Below are 21,730 nucleotides of genomic sequence, written 5' to 3'. Positions count from 1 at the left end.
GATGCAGGCCTGCTGTTTGTCCCAGAGGGGGCTGGGTGAAGTGACCGCTAATGGAAGCGGGATATAGGAAGAGGCATTTCACTCTGCCTTGTTAGCATCTATGTACGGACTTCACTTTAGCTCCTTGTTCTAAGCCCTCCCAGCGACCACAGCACCTGACACCACTGTCCCTCCACAGCCATCCAGGATGGGATTAATGCCCATCTCCCTAGGAGACTGTAAGCCTCAGGGAGGACAGGGATGCTTTCGGGTTTTGCTTTTACCCAGCAGTGCCCGGCACATTTAATATAGATTTTTGAACTGATGTACAAATGTTTTAGCAGTGGATGTATTCTCGCCATCCTACCTTGCATACATCAGCTCTACCTACCCTCAGATTAGCTAAGGATTCTGGGTAAAAGGACTCAAGCCTGGAGAGAGGTCGTGTAGCCGTGGGTCTGTCTGCCTGGTTTCCTCCCTAGGGGTGAGGCTCTTCCTCACTTCCATCTCCATCCGCACCTACTGACTCTTAGGGTGCTTGGTGCTCTAACTGGCCCCAATTTCATTTTTATTTCTGAAAACATTTTCTTCTGGGTTACAGGCTTAGGAATTCTAAGTTCCTATTATAATTCTTTGTGCTGGCAGCTACGCTCTTTAGATCCTTTCTGCCCTTTCTTAGGACAAGATGCTAGACAGCAAATAGCAGTGTAATATCCCACTTTGTAAACCCAGTTCTCTCAAGGCATCACGGTCAGCATCAAGATTCCAGACGACCGCAGAGGTCACACCGAGCACTGGCGGCTCCACGACTATCCTACTAGTGCGGAAGGGTCCGGCTTCACCTTTGAGCCCTGCTGGAAGCCACTTCCTTGGGCAACAGAGACAACCAGCGAGTAAACAAGCCAGTGGTCATACACAGCCGTTCTAAGTCACACACACAGCTGCTAGAGAAAGGGTCATATTCCAGAGATGTCATCCCACCTGCTACTGTGCATAATGATTGCATGGCAACAGGAGTCCTTGGCGGGATTTTTAAAGGGTTCAGGATTCCGTCCAGCCATGGCGTGCACCAAATGCCCTTTTCTGATCAACACTGCGAAAGAGAAGTCAAACGGTAAAGCTGCCGCGAAGGCAAATCCGTCACATGAGAAATCCCTGGTACGCGGGGCGCTCCACGGTGTTGCGCTTCGGAGACAGATGCTCGCTGGCTGGCTTTCAGCGGCACCCACGCTGCTGTCTTACTCCCTCTGCCCAGACCCGGTCCCACAGCAGTAACACTAGCACTTGTACGGCCCTTCACGGCTTATAAAGCCCCGATGACATCCTCTCGTCCTCGCCCGAGTCTGGTCAGGGAGGCAGGCAGCCGTACGACAATCCGGCACATCGGGAGGGCTGGTTGGCACTGGCAGAGTTCGAGCACTCATGTGGGATGCTGCGCGTTGCTCGCGGGGCCAAGCACTCACCATGTCCTGCCCCGGCCTTCAGAAATGGACTCCCAGTAACTAATGAATGCGAGCCTGAGAGACACCAGAGCGCCACTTACAGTAAAGTCATGAGAAATTTCCGCGCCAGGACTAGGATTTAAGAATGCCGTGGTTTGGTACGTCCCGTCCCACTGAAACAATGGTTCCAACTTTCTCTGCATCCACCACACCTCACTCGCATCTCACTGGTGTTGGAACACTTACCCAAGACATAATTAGGTGGCTCTGCTGGGTGAGAATCAAAACAAGGAACACGAGATACACTGTTTAAGGTGCCAGAAGGAATCCTAAGAGTAGATTACATGTCAGTGCGCTATCAAAGGGCTTCACCTCCTACCCCTGACTCAAGGACACCCCTAAGAGTTCCATCTAGGAGAACTACCATCCTTTCCCACAGAAATGAGCTGATGTGTTTTGGAAATGATTGCTAATGGGAAGAAGGAAATAGGAACAGTTTCCCGAAGTAACAGTCTCAAGAGTTTGTATTAGAGCACCAACTGCTATCTGAACAACCCCAAACTCAGTGGCTTAAAAAAATATTATTCATGTGATACAGCCATGTGGGTGAGCAGGGGTGAGAAGGGAGGCACACCTGCAGAAGGCTTTGTTCCAGTCATTCGGGAACTGAGGCTTACTAGTTTGCCTAAAGCGTCCGTGGCCCAAAAGCAGGTTAAGAATCCCTGATCTAGTGGCTTCTCTAGGGCCTCGTAGGCTTCCATCAGCTCCTTGGCATCTAGTGGGCCAATGAGGGAAGAAACAGTGTGATGAATCACTCATAAAGTTGGAGAGGAGGTTAAGAAATTACTTACATCACCTCTCTCCTCATTCCATTGACTAGAACTCAGTGATATGGACCCATGTAACTGCAGTGAACACTGGGAAATGCAGTCTTTCTGGGTGCCCGGGAAGAAAAGGAAATGGAGGCTCGCAAACACATTATCTCTGCTACATTGTCAAGCACACATTTATTGGATTATACCAACCATAATACAGATACTAAATGATACAATACTAAATGAGAGAATGAAACATGCTACCAATACTGTAAATTTGTAAAAATGCAAATACAGGCATACCTTGGATATTGCAGGTTCAGTTCCAGACCACGATACAGCGACTATCACAGTAAAGCGAGTCAAATGAATCTCTTGATCTCCCAGTGCATATAAAAATCCTATTTACATTATACTGTTGTCTATTAAGTGTGCAACAGCAGTATGTCTAAAAAACAGTATTATATCTTAATTAAAAAATCTTTTTTTTTTTTTAAAGATTTTATTTATTTATTTGAGAGAGAGAGAATGAGAGACAGAGAGCATGAGAGGGAGGAAGGTGAGAGGGAGAAGCAGACTCCCTGCCGAGCAGGGAGCCCGATGCGGGACTCGATCCCGGGACTCCAGGATCATGACCTGAGCCGAAGGCAGTCGCTTAACCAACTGAGCCACCCAGGCGCCCAATTAAAAAATCTTTTATTGCTGGGGCACCTGGGTGGCTCAGTCAGTTGGGCGTCCGACTCTTGGTTTTGGCTTGGGTCGTGATCACAGGGTTGTGGGATCAAGCCCCGCACTGGGCTCCACGCTCAGTGTGGAGTCTGCTTAAAAGTCTCTCCCTCTCCCTCTGCCCCTCACCCTGTTCATGCGTGTTCTCTCTCTAAACAAATAAACACATTTTTTGAAAAAAAAATCTTTCATTGCTAAAATTGCTAACCACCATCTGAGCTTTCAGCGAGTCGGTGGAGGGTCTTGCTTCAATGTCGATGGCTGCTGACTGGTCAGGGTGTTGGCTGCGGTAATTTCTTACACTAAGATGACAGTGAAGTTTGCCACATCGATGGACTCTTCCTTTCATGAATGATTTCTCCGTAGCATGGAATACACACTACGGAGCTTCTTTCAAAATTACAGTCAATCATCTCAAATCCTGCCGCTGCTGTATCAACGAAGTTTATGTGGTATTCTAAATCCTCTGTCGTCATTTCAACGATCTTCACAGTGTCTTCACCAGGGGTAGCGTCCATCGCAAGAATCCACAGTCTCAGCTCATGCCTCAGCTCCTCATCTGTTCAACTGTTACCATAAGATCGCAGCAATTCAAATAGAACAATGCTGCAAACACTGCGAAAATTGCCAAAATGGGACACGGCCACGAAGTGAGCAAATGCTGTCGCAAGAAATGCAGTATCTGCAAGGCGCAATGAAGGGAGGTCTGCCTCTACTGAAAAAATGCCCGGTAGTAAACTTTATTTCACAAGCAGCACATGACGCTCTAGCAACGGGAAGCGACGGAACCCCACGAAGTGAAACGATACCCAATACCGGATGGCACGAGGGCACCCATACCAGACGTCTGTTCTGGGCCCAAGGAGCTCCTTGCTCTGACGCCGGTGCGGCAGAACGGTGTGGCTGGAGACAGCTGCAGAGGCTTGGCCTCGGGGTCCTCTCTCTGCCCTGCCCGGAGACACGTTAAAAGGAGCAGCCTCACTGGCAGGAGAGAGGGAGAGCCGGCGTTGGAAAGGGCAGGAACACTGGTCCCCCATGAGCTGAGAAGAACAAGGCAATGGAGGGCTTTCTGAGCTTTCACTGAAGCTCCCCCGGTGTCGTTTTCCAAAATTATCTAACTCTAAGGCGTGTTCTTTTTTTCTGAAGTCATTCCTTGGTTTCTAAGTCACCCTTCAATAAGTCGACTGATTGACCTGACCGATGAATCAAGTGGTTAACATGATCACTGGCGCCCAATTCCGGGGATAAGATGGCGCCACCTTCCGCGGAGGGCTTAGGGCTTGCCAGTGAAATGAGAAGCCGAGGAGGGCTCAGAGGGCCACGTGCAGGTCACTGTTCCAGACCCTACTGCACACCCTCAGTGGCACCACCCTGAGCCCTAGAAACAGGAAGTTAGATGCCAAAAAGGACTTTGAGGTCAGCCAAAGTCAGCTTCTTGACGGTTTTGCCAGATCCTGATAGGACCTGTTTGGCCAAAGTTTTCTTCTTCTCTTGGAGGTGTAAGATCTTCTCTTCCACTGTCCCCTCACAAATAAATCTAAAAAAAAAAAAAAAAACCAGATTAAGCAAATAATCAGAAACCCAAAACAGCATATTTAATAACATATTCAAACTTCTATTTATGCTTTAGTTTTTACATGAGATTTCTTCCTCTACTTAAGTCGTCTTAGGTTTGGTTAAAAACTCCCATGTTTACGAGATCCAAACAACCTTGACTAAATATGTGCCCGTTTAAAATGACACAACTCCAATTATTTTTCATTTCTTTCTGAAACTAAGGTAATTGGAAACATGCCAAAATAGGCAAACGATATCCCTATCCAAAAAAGTGCAGAGATCCAGCTTTCACTCAAAAAGCTCAACGCTGATCAAGTCAGAAGGCCTTAAAGTTTATCAAGTTCCTGCCAGGTGTCCATGTGCTGGTCTAAGTACAGTGTCTTACTTCTTGGCTCATTCACAGTGAAAACAGGTTCTACCACCTGAAGAAATGACACTGTTGTCACTGCCTCATTCAGCAAGCACTGACTAAGCATTTACAATATGCCATGTGCTGTCCTGGGTCTAAGGATGGAGAGATGCATACAGTCCAGTCTTGGGCTCTCAAAAGGAACACAGGAAGAGAGGCATGAAAATAAGCAACCATACAAGCTGGAAAAGTGCTACAGACATATGTCCAATGTGCACAAAGAGTAAAAGGAAACATCTGCGGTGTTCGGGGAAGGCTCTACTGAAGGCTGAACTCGTAATGTGTGGCTTGTGGGATGAGCAAGGGTTTGCCTGACGGAACAGAGGGAGGGCGTCCCAGGGAACGGGAATGTGGAAAAATCATGGCCGGGTTTAGAACACGGTTATGTCGGAGGAAGATCAGGTGGTCCAGTCTGGCCAGAACCTAAGTCAAAAGGACTCCACCATGTTGCAGAGCAATGGCAGAAGCTCCAGAGGATGGTGGGGGCCAGACTGTGAGTGGCTTTGCCTATCATGCTAAGAAATTCAGATTTGGAAGAGGAAGGTGGCAGTGTGGATGGGAAGGAGGAGATGGTTTTAAGAGACATTTAGAAAATAAAATGAATGCACTTGATATGTGAAAAGGGAGGAAAGGGGAGGAACCTAGTCTGTGGCTCTAGGATTGGATACAGGGATACTAAGTCTCCTGAGATAGGAGGCGGTATATCACTTCAGTATGTGACATTCCGAGTTCCTGGAACATGTCATAGTACTTGCTCCACAGTGAATGCTCAACAGGTGTTAAGATTTAGGAGCTGAATGAGACGAATGCACAAGTGACTAATGGTTATGTGCACACTCGGAGTCAGAGAGTCAGCAGGGATTTGGGTATCTAGATCTGATGCTGGAGACCTTGGGGAGGAAGGTTCTTTGGACTTCCTGGAGTAGACAGGACTACTAAGGGAGGCGCATACAGGGTGAGGTGAGAGCTCATGACAGGGAAACCAGCATGATCTCTGCAACTGGCCAACTGGAATTCACGGATGGCCCGAAACAAGAGTGGTTTCAGTGGAGCCACAGGGGTGAAAGGCTGAGGAATGAATATGAGAGGTAATCAAGTCAAGACAGTCAGTGATTTCTAATTCTTCAGGAAACCTGGCCCTGAAAAGGAAGGAGAAAAAGAGGTCCGTTGCTAGAGTGGACTGTCGCATTTTAGAAAGGGACATTCTACAAAATCGCTGGCTTGTGCTCTTCAAAAATGTCAATGTCATAAAACACAAAGAAAGACTGAGGTAGTGTGCCAAATTAAAGGAGACAGAAGAGTCATGACAATTCAAGACTACACAGGCTCTAGGATTTTCCTTTGCTGTGAGGGACCTCAATGGGACAAGAGGCAAAATGGAACAAAGCCCAGAGCTCAGATAACAGCATTGTATCGTGTTAACGTTCTGATTTTGAGCATTTTACTGTGGTTATATAAGAGAATGTCCTTATTTTACGGAAATGCACCTTGAAGTATTTAAGGGTAAAGGAGCACCACGGCTGCAACTGACTCTCAAATGGTCCAGAAAAAAAAGTCTACACGGTATACATGGTATAGCATACGAGCAGTTTTTGGTATTATTTTTACAAATAAGATTTTTGGGGGGACATTCCTCTTCTGAGAACTCTTACATTCTTTTCTACATGTCTGAAATTACGTCAACCTAAAAGTTAAAAGCAAAAAATTAACAAATAAAGCGGGGGGAGGAGGGTACTTTCCCTAGCCCTAATACACAAGCCTTTTCTTCTCTCGCAGGCACTAACCCCAAGGTCACCCCCAAATTGCTTGTGTTCCCTTCTGGACTGTGAGCACCAACGAGGCGGGCCTCGGGAGCATCCACTAGTCAAGGGACCACCAAATACTTCACGTACTGTTAAAACACCACCCAAGAAAGACTTGCACAAAAGGAAAGCTTGTGAAGGGGCCTAAGTCCCGGAATGCCTTTACTTACTTGTGCACGACAACATCTTTCTGCTGCCCAACTCGGTAAATTCGGTCACAGGCCTGGTCTTCAAGTGATGGATTCCTGTGAGCAAAGAGGCAAGGCTCAAAGGTGCGGACACCCCGGACTGGGTGGGCAAGTCCCCTGGACAGAGCCTTTACTCCCCTTTACTCCCTTTTCACATACCAAGTCCATTCATTTTACTTTCTAAATGTCTCTTAAAACCTGCAGCTGTTTCTGGATGGCTCTGCAGCTACAAACATGGTGGTCATGGTTTTAAAGGGTTGAAAAAAATCCAAATAAAAAACCCACAGTGAAGAATACGGGACAGGGACCTATGTGGCCTGTAAGGTCTAAACAGTTACCATCTGGCCGAAAATATTTAGAGAGAGAGTTTGCAAATCCCTGTCCTTGGCTATGTTGGCCCCAGAAAGGTTAGTGTCAGATACCTTCTTGCCCTTGACTGAGAAACTCAGCACCACCATCAGCTGACAACTTTTAAGTAACACAGGTGAACCAGTGCTCCAGTTTGGTCACTAATTAGTTGGATGAACTCAGGCAAGTCACCTCACCTCAATCCTCTGTACTTTAGATTCCTACTTGGAAATGTGAGGGCTGCCTAATGATAGGGAACACCTTTCTCCTTCTTTCTTTTTTTTGGTAAAGATTTCTTTCTTTATTTGAGAGAGTGAGAGAGAGAGAGAGAGAGAGAGAGAGAGAACAAGCTGGGGGGTGCAGAGGGAGAGGGAGAAACAGACTCCCCACTGAGCAGGGAGCCCAACATGGGACCCGATCCCAGGACCCCGGGACCATGACCTGAGCCGAAGGCAGACACTTAACCGACTGAGCCACCCAGGCGTCCCAGAACACCTTTTTCAACTTTAATATTCTGGGATTCAACTGAAGAAACTTAATTTCTCTCCTTCTTTATAGAGGCTATCAACTCCAAACTGGTTCCTCATCTTACCTCCTTAAAATCTTGGATATGTTTAAATCCAATCCAAACATATCTAAAATATGTTTATCTCCATTTCAGAAAACAGCATTTCTTTATTTTTTTAAGATTTTAACATAATCTCCACACCCAACAGGGGGCTCGAACTCACAATCCTGAGAGCAAGAGTTGCACGCTCTACTGACTGAGCCAGCCAGGCACCCCCAGAAATCAGCATTTAACTCGCACTCTGCTTTCCTCCCTCAAACGTATCAGGGAGCCCTAAGACCTAAACACGTTCTCCCGGAAGATGACACCAGGTTGGCCCGTGTGTGTGTCAGTCTGGGCCGCCTGGAGAATCAGACAAATGTGCAGCAATTCTGCTTGGCATAATTGGAAAACCCCAAACGGAGACTAATTATGACATTTTTCTCCTACCAACACACAAACTCATTTATCTTATTTCCAGGAAATTTGCGGTTAGGCTCCCAATGTTGATACTACATGCGTGGCCAAGGGCCTTGTGTTAAGTGTATTCCTAACATAACTAGAAGATTCCTTCTCCTTTTCCTTTTGGAATAAAGCTTCTCCGTCTTTTCCGGGGTTGAGATTTCCTTGGACGTCCACAAATGGCGTGAAATATGGTATTTTGAAGAGGTAAAACTGAGCGATGTAGCTCTTAGCCACAAGAAAAAGCCTTCTTCCCAGTTTCCATGGAAACAGATGTAAGATTAACAATAAGGTGAATGCTATTTTAAGCAGTCATTCGAAGCCTTGCTTGCTTAGGAATTCAAGGCCATCAACAGCCCCACACCCTATATACACCAGGACCTGTAAATATGTATGCAGGAGAGGCATTCGCATAATACAAAAACAGCATCCTCACCATAACAAGTCAGGCCCCATCACCCCTCTGGCGCCCCCTCCTGACCCCCACCCCCCGCCCCCTCCCTCCTATGCTAGGACAATGCAAGAAAAATCCAGAGTCATTACCAGTGCATATCCAGAAGAAAAAGGTGGTTTCCTCCAGTCAGGTTTAGACCCACACCTCCAGCCGAGAGAGAGATTAGCATAACCTTCAAAAGAAAGCACGGCATTCCCTTTATACAGATCTGATCTCATAATACATCTCTCCCTCTGTCTCAGGTTCAAGCCCAAGATCAATACAGATAAGTACCATGATCCCACCAAAGTTCCCTCTGCTGTCAAAAAAAACTCTGAGATGCAATCTCCCGTGCCTCACCTTTAAGAAAACTCTCACTTCCTATTTTTCTGTGACTCAACCTGAAAACACGAATTGTCTGCCTGCTAAAATACACAAACGCTACAATTTAGAGCACTGGGGTGTGCGGGGGGCGGAGTGCCTGGCTCAATGACCTTTCCATTAACCAGAGTCTGTCCACTCCCTCGGTCTCTGCACCCCCACCCCCTGCCGTTGCTGCTCTTCCTGGCCCCCCCCTCCCCCAGGCCACCAGTGCTTTCCACCTTCTTGTTGTCCCTCCAAGTCTCCCCACACTGCCTCGTATCAAACTCCCACCTACCCTTCAAGGCTTGCCTCCCTCCACAAAGATCACTTGAGCCAACCAGCTCTGCTCTTCCTCTGCTTTTAGCCCTCGTATTGCCTTCTCTTTAAAGTAGCTGCACTCTTCAATACGCTCCCCAATAAATGTCTAATAAATTAAAAGCACGTGGAGGGATCAAGGCAATGAATGTGTTTAGACTGAGCTGCTACACGGCCGTTTTCGCTGTGTAACTGAGAACAAGGTGATCTCAATGACAGATGACAGAGCTCTGGCATGCCCGGCTCGTACCTGGGGGCCCCTGGAGCTGTTAAAGGCCTCCACCAAGTCCATTCTCTGTTTGGGGCTGACAGAGCCATCGATGGTGGCGTAAGTCAGGCCATGCTTCCTGAGGTGGCCCGCTACAACCTGCAGCATGCTGGTCCACTGGGAGACCACGACACTGGAAGGAAGGAGAACACAAAACGTCAACCCCCGGAACAGATGATGCGGACCAGGAAAGGCCTTCTGTCCCCTGCGGGGCAAAGGCACACGCTTAGGTCACATTTTAAGGTGAGGATGCTTCCAGTTGTTTTTCGTATCCAGGGTGTAATCCGTCTCATGCTAAATGAGGTCACAATAAAGTGGTGGCCGGCCTAAAATAAGGACCACAGCCTCCTATTATTTGGAGATCTGTGGTCCTGCAGGAAAGGGATATGTGGGCCGCCCTCCCTGTGGCAGCCACAACAAGCTGCTGGGACGTCTCTACCCCCACACCCCATGCTATGTTTTAATTAGGGTTGTCAAGTTTTTAGAATCAAAACATTCCACATCTACAAACGCAGATCCATAACACACATGTAAGGATAACAAATAATGAATGGATCCATGCACCCAGCTCAAGAACATTCCCAGCACCACAGGGCTCCCTTTCCGATACCACACCTCGCCCTGCCTTTTGCACCTGTCACTCTCTTGCTTTTCTTTAGCTGCTTCTCTACTTTTAAACACTTTTCCAGATGCTTAGCTCACTCTGACCCTCTAGGGACTTCCTTCTCAATCAATGCCACAAATACATTAACTAGAAATCAGAGAGAATGTGCACTGTAACCTCAGTGCTTTCTGCTGAGGAGGATTCAAGGTCCTGGATTTCTAAAAAGCCGAGATTGGAACTATCAGCAATATCAAAGTTTCTTGAATCATCACAAACAATACTTGGATAACAAAATAACACATTTACCTCTTTTGGGATGCTGAATTTCCTCGGATTGCCTCCAATTCCACCAACAGAGATGAAATCTGGGAAATGTTATTTAGTATATGTTAAGTGGGTGCAAATTTGCTTTTCTCCATCATCCCTCACCTGCACTCCTGAAGTGGCCTCTCTGCCTCTGGTCTGACCCCACTCTAGGCCACTCTCCTCTCTGCAGCCCCAGGGCTACTTCTAAAAATGCCAGTCTGTCATTTCCCTCCCCTGGCTGGAGGGCCTTCCCTCTGAGGATCGAGCCCAAGCTCCTGACAATGACCTACCAGCTCCATGCTGCTCTGGCCTCAGCTGATGTCTCCAGCCTCCTAGCTCACTACCTCTCCTCAAATGATGCTCCAGTCATACCAAAGTTCCTCCTCCGCTAAGCCATGCTTTGTCTCATCTTCATCCACTCTGTCCCCTCTGCCTAGAACACCCTTCCATGTCAGATCGACGTCACTCTTGGAGGTCTTCACTAACCCCAAAGTATGGGTTAGGTGCCCACTGCCTACCTGCTACTCAGGCTCCTTTTGTTCCTATTATTGTGGCCTTTTTCACACTACCCACTGTGTGTCAGTCATCTCTTGCTATCATGACTTGAGGGGCTCCAAGGAAGCAGAGCCAGCATATGACTGCTTCGTTTCTGGTTCGTGCCCCTAGCATCCAGCACATAGGCAGACCAGAGAAGGTACTATCCTAACATTTGCAGACAGAGAAAGTGAAAGAGCTCTACTCAGTTTAGGGCCTGCTCCAAAGGCTGTTGAAGAAGAGGGCCCGCCCAGTTGAGCGACACTTGCTAAGGCTTCCCCCAAAAGCTCTCTGGGCATTTATCAAACCCCCTCAGAGCACATTTGAGTCCCCAGGGAGCGGTTGGTAAGAACACATGAGCATGAGCTTGGAGAGCAGCTGGATTCATCCCTCCCAACTGCTAATGCAAATGACCTTTTGAAAGCCTCTACGGGCCCTGGAGTTCATCCCCAGGATGGTGGAGGAGGAAGAAAAGGACCAGGAATCAGGAGATGAAGAGAGCTCTTCTGTTGTACCCCTTCGGAACTCGTGGTGAAGAGTGCGGACGCCTCATCGCTGAAACAGGGGGCTGCCCCAGATGAACTCTGAGGTGCCCTCCGCGCTTACGTCCCGCATTGCCCTGTTCGAGTGCTCACCTCCAGAGGCCCCCACCACCCGTGAGGCTGCCTTCTCAACAAATGTGCTGGACAGGAAGTGAGGACGGACCATTCTGGACCATTCTGAATTCACAGGGAGAAAGAAAGCAGGTACATGAAGCACCTGGTGTCTTGGCGACGTGGGATGTAGTAAGTGCTCGGACCGCCACATGAAAAAGCTGGCCATGGGGATTTTGAGAAAACTTTTAGTGAAAGAGCCGGACTCACGGTCCATGAGCTGGGGTCAAATTCCAGGAACATTCTGCATGAGTTTAGGTGTGGGCTGCCAAAACTCCCTTCCCTGCGTGAAACAACCTTAAATGGTTTGAACCACTATTAACAGGCTTGCATTAAAAAGCCCTGTGAATAAATACCACCCAAGTATTAGATGAGGCACACAAATTATGAGGACTCTAAGTTTTAACAGAGTAGCTAACTCTAAAGGTGCTACGACGACATGAGGTTTGTCCACATATGGTGTTCTTCCTAGGTTTCTCTCCGTTACTAGTGGTAAAGACCTCGGTAATATTTTGAAAATTTAATTAAAAGTAATTCTTAAGTAACACCATTCCCTTGGCAGTGACCTCATTTCTAGTTACATTAAAAAAAAAAAAAAGCGCCTTTGAAGAGAGGTTGAGGCTGGGAATGGCAGCTTCAGACAGCAGCTGAGAGAGAGCCTGGCCCCACTCTCAGGGTACGCAGACTAATGGCGTATACTCCAAACCAGCCAACAGAAAGGCAGGACTCAAGTTACAGCACACCTCAGCCTTCCTCTACTACAACGCTTCAGCCTTGAAAAGCTTTAATGAAAATAGAACAAAATGACTAACGAAGATAGAAGGCAATTTAGGAAATAATACTCACAGATGGATGCCTTTCAACAAGTCCAAGCAATTGGCACTCAGATGTATTACAGTCTCTGGGGTCAAGCCTTTGCTATTTTCCTTTAAAGCTTTCCTGCAACAAAGTCCTCACTCACTGAGGCCCTGTCGCTGGTGTAAACCTGATAAGCAACTTTCCCAGTGATCCATGACAGAAAATCTACCCTGCTGCCGGGGCTGGCCCAAATCACTCTCTGAAAGCCCACTATGTAATAAGACTCGTTTTATTCGTGAAATAACATGAGAAGTTAAGGCTGGAAGGGGGAATTGCACCAGCTCAAATCTCATAGTTCTAGCCCTGCCATGCATCGGCTGTACACGCTTGGACAAACGTGTCACTCTCACACATGCAAAATGTGTGAGGACATCCAAGTTTTTCTACCAGAACACAGGTGACAAAAGTACCTTGCTGCTCGCTCTTGTGTTCTCAAAAAGCTCTGCCTTGAACTGTTCGCCATTAAGGGAAATGAGGGGAGACGGCTCCGTGTCACAGAGTTCAGACAACGTCATAACACTGAGCTGCTCTTCCAGAGAAAGGGCGAGGCCCTCGCTTTTCAGTTCTGCCGGGTCCAGGGCCTGAAGAGAATACAGGAAGCGGGTAGGGGGGTAGGGGGGCAGGTGGGCAGTTGAGGCAGCAAGCCACGTTATTTGCCAATGAAGTGCGGATTGTTTAACATTTCACACAGCAAAATGTCTTGTAATTCATCATCGGTATCTCCTCAGAGAAACTGATTAAAATGTAATCTTGCAAGTTTTTCACCGGATGAAAGATAAATCAAATGATGGAACTTCTGAGAGATTTGCCAGACAGATTACATGATCATTCTGTTTTCCCCAGCTAAAGCAGTATAGTTAATTAAGCTATTGATAATCAAAACACATTACCACAGCTCCTCAAAAAGAGTAACAGACTCATCTTAATTATGGATGTGCCTCTATCCAACGCAAAGGCAACTTTTCCAATTGCATAAGTTCCAACTGAGTTTTCATGACTAGCCTTAAGAGCCCCAATACCGCCTGAAGGCAGAAAAAACTAGTAGCTAAATTGGCTTTATGACATCCTAAAATACCAAAGTATTCATGAACGGTTTAACAAAGCGACATTTTCCATTCTAAAATAAAGTTTATTTACAAAAACAAAAACAGTAAAAGCTGTTCTCAACCCTATGGGAATTATCTCAAGATCAATAAAAACTAATATAAAGTAAAATAAAGACGATTCCTCTTCTCTGCCCCAACCAGAACACAGGAACACCCCAAAACGCCATTCCCCTTGACCGGGCAGGCGGGACCCCAGTTACAGAGGACTGAAATGGACCTCTCTGGCAGCCACTGTGGGGGAGCACACGAAGGGCTCTTCTTACCGATTTCAGGAGAGACAGGTGACAGCAACACTGGCGAAGTCTCAGCAACTGGGTCAACAGTACGTGGGGAGTGCTGGATCTCTGCGAGTCTGCCACCATCCGGGGCCCAGCAAACTCCTGGGCCACTTCCACGAAGGAACACAAACCACAGGAAACAGGACAGGGTTTACAACAGAAATATGGGGAAGAATCACAAACTGAAAAGAGGCCGTTTTGAACTTCTCTGATCTGCGATTCAATAATATAGCTCTAACTGACCTCTCTATCAAGGAAGCCAAAGGAAATACTGGTTTTCTTTCCGGGCCTAGCTGCATTTTAATAACGCGGATTTCAGGAGTAACTTACAAGAAGTTTAGATCACCAGGTCTGGCGATGGCAGATCAGCTTATTTTACTTTGGTCTGAGGTTCCTAGCTAATGTCAAGTCTCTGATACCAAGCATTCATAATGTCCTGTAGCTGTAATTTTACCGGATCTAAATCCACATCTTCATTACTTGTATGTACCTATGAGTGTCCACCACTTACCTTTACTGAATGGATTATCAGGGCTTCTTCCAGATTGGCTGCCCCCACCTTCACGCCCTTTTAGATAGGATCGCAGAGCTGACCTGCCTCAGATCAAAAGAGAAAATGCACATGTAATGTTTGCCAAGACCAAAGAGGTTTACCAGGGGTCACTGCTTCACTGTGCTTGCAGTAGGATCTTGACTAAGACTTATTAAATAAAGTCAGGCTCATGGCAAGCACTGGCCAAAGGTAATGAAAATTAATTATTCTAAAAGCCAAATCATTTTTTAATCGTCAATAAACGTATTAATAGTATAAATACCATGTTTGATGACAACTTACTATTAATTTATAACACATTATTGTAATGTTAATATTGGTTTATATTTATCAATAAATACGATAATATTACATTAGGTTTACAAAGAGAAAAAAAAACATATTCACATTGGAAGTGAGAAGTACCAAGTGGGAGAGGGTAAATCTGGAATTTCAGGAAGGACAAGAGGTTTAGAGAAAGTACAAAGAACATGTGACAAGAAGGATTATAGAGCAGTTTGTTGTTTTAAGTTCCAATGAGATGCTGAGTAGCAAGTCAAAGGTCAAAGAGATGTTCTTTCCCAATATGGCCCCACAGGACCAGACACACCTGGTGTACAGCGACCACGCTGTTTGGCTTCTACGCCAGGAAGCCAATGAAGCACAGGTTCAGTGTGTATACAAGACAGAGATACGCCACGGAGCGGGTGAGGAGAGAGAAAGGGGCATTTAAAAACCAAAACAAACAAACAGAAAAAGGAACGTGGACATCCAAGTCATCAATAACACTATAAATGTAGTCTGAGGAAACCTGACCCTTAACTCCCTCCCAAGCAAGGACAGGAATCACACAATAAATGTGAGGTGCTTCCTCACTGCACACACCTTGATCTTGCCAAAAGGACACTGTAAACATTCTCTTCATCTTCAGAAAGCTTTAAATGGTGCACTTGAAATTTACGCTGGGGCAGCATCACCTGGAGGAGTAGAAGAAATCAGCTGGTGAAGTCAGACAAATGACCTGGGCGTTACAGAGTACATTCCCCACAGCGGACACTGGAAACCTAGTCAAGCCCTGGACAGCTCTCCCACCGGCCCTCAAAACAGGATGGCTGTGACACATGGCCACCTAGGGCCCGCTCACATGGAGATGGGACACTCAGAGGCTCCTGAGCAAAGCAGATGCCTATTCAAACCAAACTGAGGACATGTCAGCCTCCTTCCCTGGCCTCCCCCAGGGACAAGTATAAACGAGATTACCAAGGGCTGGCCTGTGGAGTCCAGTTGGTCTTTTGTTCTCCTCAGCAAAAGGCTCTTGGTTAAAATACTTAACCGTTCTCCTCCTTTCTTTGAACCATTGTCAACCTGGCTCTTCCACAGTCGGAAATCATCGAATGGAGAACAACGGAGAAATCTTTTTTTGTTGAGGAAGAAGACAGAAAGTAGGAAAGAAGAATTGGAGAATGGTTCAAGGAGTAAATAAGGGTCTAAGGAAACACAGGAGATGAGAAACAAATCCAATTTTTCTGTTACATCCATCATTCATTTTTTAACAATGAATTTCATAGCAAAGCTCTGTGAGACACATCAAAAGAATCTAAGTTGATAACAAAACCACATTACAAAATGTGAATTTTTCCATTAACAATATCAGTATCGTCGCAACAGGACATATAACCAATAGTTGGAATTTATTCCTAAAGCTTCAAAGGCCGGCAAAGAAATTCCATATCCTCTTATGGGCTTACTTGAATAAAAGCAAGGGCTTTAAAATCAGCATTCTTTTCTGTTCGCTTCAAATAAATTGTAGGCCTGACCCTAGGCCATACGCTTTAAAATAGAAAAAGCCCAAAACATTCACTGGACTGAAGAAAGAGGATTTTTGTTTCACTTTAATCCATCCTATATTTTTCCATATATAGGGGCTGGATGTAATCACAGTCCTGTAGCTGCCAGTCCATCAACTGATTATCTTTTCCTAAATATGAATTCTTTTACCCTTTAAAGGTCGAGAAGCTTGCCATCCGCTACACGAGATAATCTGGCACACTCTGGAGCTCTGTCATGATAAGGAATAATGATGAAGGGTTAACTGACTCGGTTCGCATTTACATAATGCTGAGGAGTTCTACTCACTTGAGCAGTGAATACATGTCCAACAAGGTGTTCTGAATGGGGGTTCCAGTGACAGCCCAACGGGCCTGGGCTTGGAGCCTGCACACAGCCATGGAAGTCTGCACTCGCGGGTTCCTCACACAGTGAGCTTCATCCAATATGATTCGAGCCCAGACTATTCGAAGCAAAGGCGTTTTTGCACTATCCTGGAAGAAACCCAAGCGACATCATCAATAGTATGGGAAAATGTACACATTTTCAAGAAGAGATGGGGAAATAATGAACAAGTATTGAGAATCCATGCTTTCTGCCTAGTTTGAGGGCTTAGATCAGGTATGCTGAAATGAGAATGAAGCTGAAGAAACCAAAAGTGGAGACTCTCAGTGGGTAGAAAGAAACAAGTCGATTCGAGAGCCCCAATCTTTGAGTTTAAGATGCTTAAGAGTAGGGGCGCCTGGGTGGCTCAGTGGGTTAAGCCTCCGACTCTTGGTTTCGGCTCAGGTTGTGATCTCAGGGTTATGAGATCAAGCTCCACATCCGGAGTCTGCTTGAAATTCTCTCTCTCTCCCTCTGCCCCTCCTGCTCCTGCTCAAGCTCTCTCTCTCTCTCTCAAATAAATAAATAAATCTTTAATTAAAAAAAAAAAAAGACACTTAGGGGCACCTGGGTGGCACAGTCGTTAAGGGTCTGCCTTCGGCTCAGGTCATGATCCCGGGGTCCTGGGATTGAGTCCCGCATCGGGCTCCCTGCTCGGCGGAAAGCCTGCTTCTCCCTCTCCCACTCCCCCTGCTTGTGTTCCCTCTCTCACTGTGTCTCTCTCTCTCTGTCAAATAAATAAAATCTTAAAAAATAAAAAAATTATAATTAAAACAAAAGACACTTAAGAGTAAAATCTTTTAACTTGAGTTTTCAAGTTAAAACTCAAAAGTGAGCAATAGCCGTGCGTCAGGACTGCACTAGGTGTCGAGCCTGGAAATTCGCTCATTTCAATAAAATATTTACTAAATTGACAAAAATTCACTAAAAATTTACTGCAAGTCTACTTTTATAACGTAAGATACGAAATCAGACATAAAGGACAGCTCCTAGCCTTAAGGAGCTCACGACGTAGCGAGAAGAAGAACAAGCAGAAAGATTAATTACAGCATGATGTTTACATACTATGTCCCACTGGATAATCCAATATATGCCGGAGGACCCTAGTCAGTGTGGTTCACTGCTGTATCCCTAATACCTGAAATAGCAGGTGGCACATAGTAGGTGCTCAGTCTTGGCTCAGTGTGTGGAGGGCTAGGACATGAGTAAGCACAAGGTGCTAGGAGAGCATTCAACCGAAGGATTAAAGGATTCTTGAAGCGGATGAAAGAAAACACAACAAATTAACCTGGAAAAGGCACGGAGGCAAAGCCTTCCATTCGGAGAGAATGCAAAGGCACAGCAGCATGACAGAGCAGGCCAGGTACACGTCCCCTGGTACTGCCACGCACTGCCACAGGGAGGGCTGGGGCGTAGGGGACGAGACACGCGCAAGCAGGGCAAGGTCATAAAAGCCTCGACCTCATGGAAAGGAACCACGGTTTTATCCTGAAAGCAATGAGGAACCACTGCGGAATCTGAACAGTTCATTATCCACAAGAAGTCAGGTTGGTCTGACCGGAGAAGCATTCTAGAGATTTCCCCAAATACGGAGATCGGACGACAAATGAGAACATGCAGAAGATCCGTTCTGGGAACGGCACTGTATTTTCAGGAGAAAAACGCCCCACGGTAACTAGGCAATAAAGCCTTACACTGAGTAACTGAGACGACCCCGGACGCCCTAGCAAACACCCAGTTTTCACCTGGTTAGCGTTTAGCCTCGAGCCCCTTTGGGGCCTCACTGTTTGCAACCTCTTTTCCCTGGGAGGCGGGAGAGAGGCAGGCAATCATAGGCTTAAATACAAAAATACTTGTACTCAAGTACTAGGCTTCTCATTAAATATGAAAAATATCCTAAGAGTACACCCGGAAGACTCTAAGGTAAACACTACAACAGGTGGGGCTTCCCACGGTCACGTGACGAGCACACTGCTGCACTGTCCCTAACATTCGTTCTACACAACAACGGGATACTGTGCCAAACCTCATCCTTTATTCCCGACGAAGTCTGGCGAGAATAAAAGGGAAGGAAGAGGGGCACGAACCTTCCGTTTCCACAGGTGGAACGTTCAGGCCATTCCTGACCTCACAGGAAGGCACCTCTGCTGTGTGTGATGCAGTAGAAAGACTCGGGTAGACTATGAGGTGTGGCTCGCAGACTCACCTTCCCCACACCGGGGTTTGCACCGGGGACCACCCCCTCTTCTTTCTGTGTGGGAATCTCCTTGGCCAGAAGGTTATAGGTAGTGATCACGACGTCATAGGTAGAGAGGCTGCACCGACAGGACACAAGGCAAACAGTAAACGATCCCTCCATGACTGACAGGAGAGCTGGAGGTGATCCCTTTATAAAAATGCCTGCGCTGGAGGGACAGCTGGCAGAATTCATTAATTCGTGTCCTTAATCCACACATACATGCTTTGGGAGAGGGAAATTTTACTCACTTGCCTTACATCTCATCATTTTTATAGTCTGCTTACTATAGCTAAACGGCCTCCCTGTTCCCATCCCATGAGTCAGAGAGAAAAATCTCTGGCTGGAGCCATATAAAGCTGGATAGTATCTGGCAACGACAGAAGTAGGGTAGGGCTGGGAGTTAACATTTAGTGATGATTTGAGAGCTAGACTGACGCTGAAGTCCCAGGGAAGTAAGAAACCCTCAAAGCATGTTCATCTAGATCTGATCTTTCGCCTTATCATTTTTTTTTTTAAAGATTTTATTTATTTATTTGAGATAGAGAGAATGAGAGAGAGAGCACATGAGAGGGGGGAGGGTCAGAGGGAGAACCAGGCTCCCTGCCGAGCAGAGAGCCCGATGCGGGACTCGATCCAGGGACTCCAGGATCATGACCTGAGCCGAAGGCAGTCGCTTAACCACCAACTGAGCCACCCAGGCGCCCCTCGCCTTATCATTTTTTAACGGATTTCTGAAAACCCATTAATCCAGCCTTGACATTTGGGTAAAAAAAATACACTCTGCACGCTTTGAGTTTACCTTGCCTATACTCCTTTACGTGTAAAGATTCTTAACAAAAAGCACAAATCTTTTTTCCAACAAAACTTAATACTGTGCATCTGGGAGAATGTCCAGAAATACTTTTTTGATAAAAATGATATGCCTAATTCAGAGGGAGCACCGTCTACATGTTGACTTAGCATCATATAGAGAAGAAGGATTAAGAATGATTCCAATCAGTCAACTAGTTTATTCTGAATACCAAACCAGGTATGACTGAAGTGCCAATCAAGTAACGTGCAATTTATTTCTAATAACTATCTAGAACAGGGGCATCTGGGTGGCTCAGTCGGTCAAGCGTCTGCCTTCGGCTCGGGTCATGATCTCAGGGGCCTGGGATCGAGCCCCGAGTCGGGCTCCCTGCTCAGTGGGGAGTCTGCCTCCCCCTCTCCTTTTGCCCCTCCCCCCGCTCGTTCTCGCTCTCTCAAATAAATAAATAAATAAAATCTTTAAAAAAACTATCTAGAACAAAGGCCAGCCACTGACAGTACTCTGCTGGAGAAGGCACGCAGGCCTGTCCCTGATGCCCTGATACCTTCAGTCTGCTAAAGCGACCCTCACCCGTGAGAGTGGGTGTAAGACTGAGGGCCCCCAATTTTGCAACTCACCCCTGAAAGACTACTGCTCTGTTCTTTAGGAGATGAAATATCTAATATGACAGGTTGGGGGATTATTTAGAAGCAGAAACAACTGTCTTCTTGACTAGATCAGCAAGTACTCAACCCAGACCATCACATCACAATTAGGAACAAAAAACAATTCCTTTAGGGGCACCCGGCTGGCTCGGTCGGTGGAGCATGTGACCCTCGATCTTGGGGTTGGAAGTTCGAGCCCTACGTTGGGTATAGCGATTACATAAAAATAAAATCTTAAAAACCAAAAAAATCCTTTAAAACCAAAAGGCAAAGACTAGGACTAAAATTACCATCTGGGGAAACATTTTCCTTCCACCTTCCTGATCCTTCCCCCTCAGGAATTCAACTAGGTCTAATCCTAAACTCTTGAATTGAAAACTTCTTAGAGGGGCACCTGGGTGGCTCAGTCTTGTTAAGCATCCACCTTTGGCTCAGGTCATGATCCCAGAGTCCTGGGATCGAGCCCCGCATCGGGCTCTCTGCTCGGCGGGAGGCCTGCTTCTCCCTCTCCCACTCCCCCTGCTTATGTTCCCTCTCTCGCTGTGTCTCTGTCAAATAAATAAGTAAAATCTTAAAAAAAAAGAAAAAAAGAAAACTTCTTAGATGCTTCCTATATGAAAAGCAGAGCCAGTCTATACCAACTAATCATTAATATTCTACCAAGATGCTCTGTAAGACTAGGCTGGTTGCATTCACACGAACGGAAAAAGAACATGAAATCGGAATCAGAAATTCAACAAGAATGAAATAACCGTGGCAGACCGTCGCGTGCCAGGGCTCCCTGGCCGTCAGCTCAGGCATCTCAGGCTACCTCACACAGCAGCTCTTGTTGAGGATGGTGACAAGGATACAACAAAAGAACACCATTGTCTTCAAAGACGCATCTCTTAGCACAGGTGAAGGATGCTGGGTGACGACAGTGCCTTCGGTCTTCACACGTTATCATTAGTCCTGACTCCGTGAGAGCTCAGGGAGAACAGGGAAGGCCAATATGGCCACTCAAGCCAAGAGGCTGAGGGCTCTCACCAACTGCCGTATTTCTGCACTTACGCTTTTGCACGCTGATCCCGATTGGGCCCATGATAGAGATAGACTCTTAGCGTGTTGTGGCTCACACATTTCATCACCTCGTTTTTCCAGTGATGAATCAGGGAGGCAGGACAGATGATCAGCGTTCCATGGGAAGTGAACTCACAGGAGTCTTGAAGGGAAAAAAAATCAACACCTCATGGCTCTCATTAAGTAGTCTTTAACTCCTTAAAGGTACCTCCCCTTCTTCTTGACCTTTATTCCTTCAATC

General features: G+C 46.4%; 1 protein-coding gene across 5 annotated transcripts in view; it reads right to left on the bottom strand.

The window, feature by feature from the left end:
- Positions 1–2,399: 2,399 nt before the first annotated feature.
- Positions 2,400–21,730, bottom strand: part of TTF2 (transcription termination factor 2) — a 40,948-nt gene continuing 21,617 nt past the window's right edge. For 2 of the 5 annotated variants that reach the window (XM_081815776.1, XM_081815779.1), the window contains exons 11-23: positions 21,481–21,631; positions 18,943–19,141; positions 16,662–16,846; positions 15,786–15,939; positions 15,411–15,502; positions 14,505–14,587; positions 13,979–14,103; positions 13,020–13,190; positions 10,565–10,623; positions 9,637–9,787; positions 8,819–8,901; positions 6,901–6,975; positions 2,400–4,499 (exon numbers count right to left, since the gene is read on the bottom strand). In XM_081815776.1, the coding sequence (XP_081671902.1) occupies positions 4,355–4,499; positions 6,901–6,975; positions 8,819–8,901; positions 9,637–9,787; positions 10,565–10,623; positions 13,020–13,190; positions 13,979–14,103; positions 14,505–14,587; positions 15,411–15,502; positions 15,786–15,939; positions 16,662–16,846; positions 18,943–19,141; positions 21,481–21,631 (1,673 nt within the window). In that variant the 3' untranslated portion in view covers positions 2,400–4,354. The other 3 variants (XM_081815777.1, XM_081815778.1, XM_081815780.1) reach the window with 3 other exon arrangements.

This window comes from Leptonychotes weddellii, chromosome 4, assembly GCF_054177405.1.
Source record: "Leptonychotes weddellii isolate Sample4059 chromosome 4, ASM5417740v2, whole genome shotgun sequence".
NCBI classification, from domain to species: domain Eukaryota; kingdom Metazoa; phylum Chordata; class Mammalia; order Carnivora; family Phocidae; genus Leptonychotes; species Leptonychotes weddellii.
This window is presented reverse-complemented; position numbering and strand designations above follow the sequence as displayed.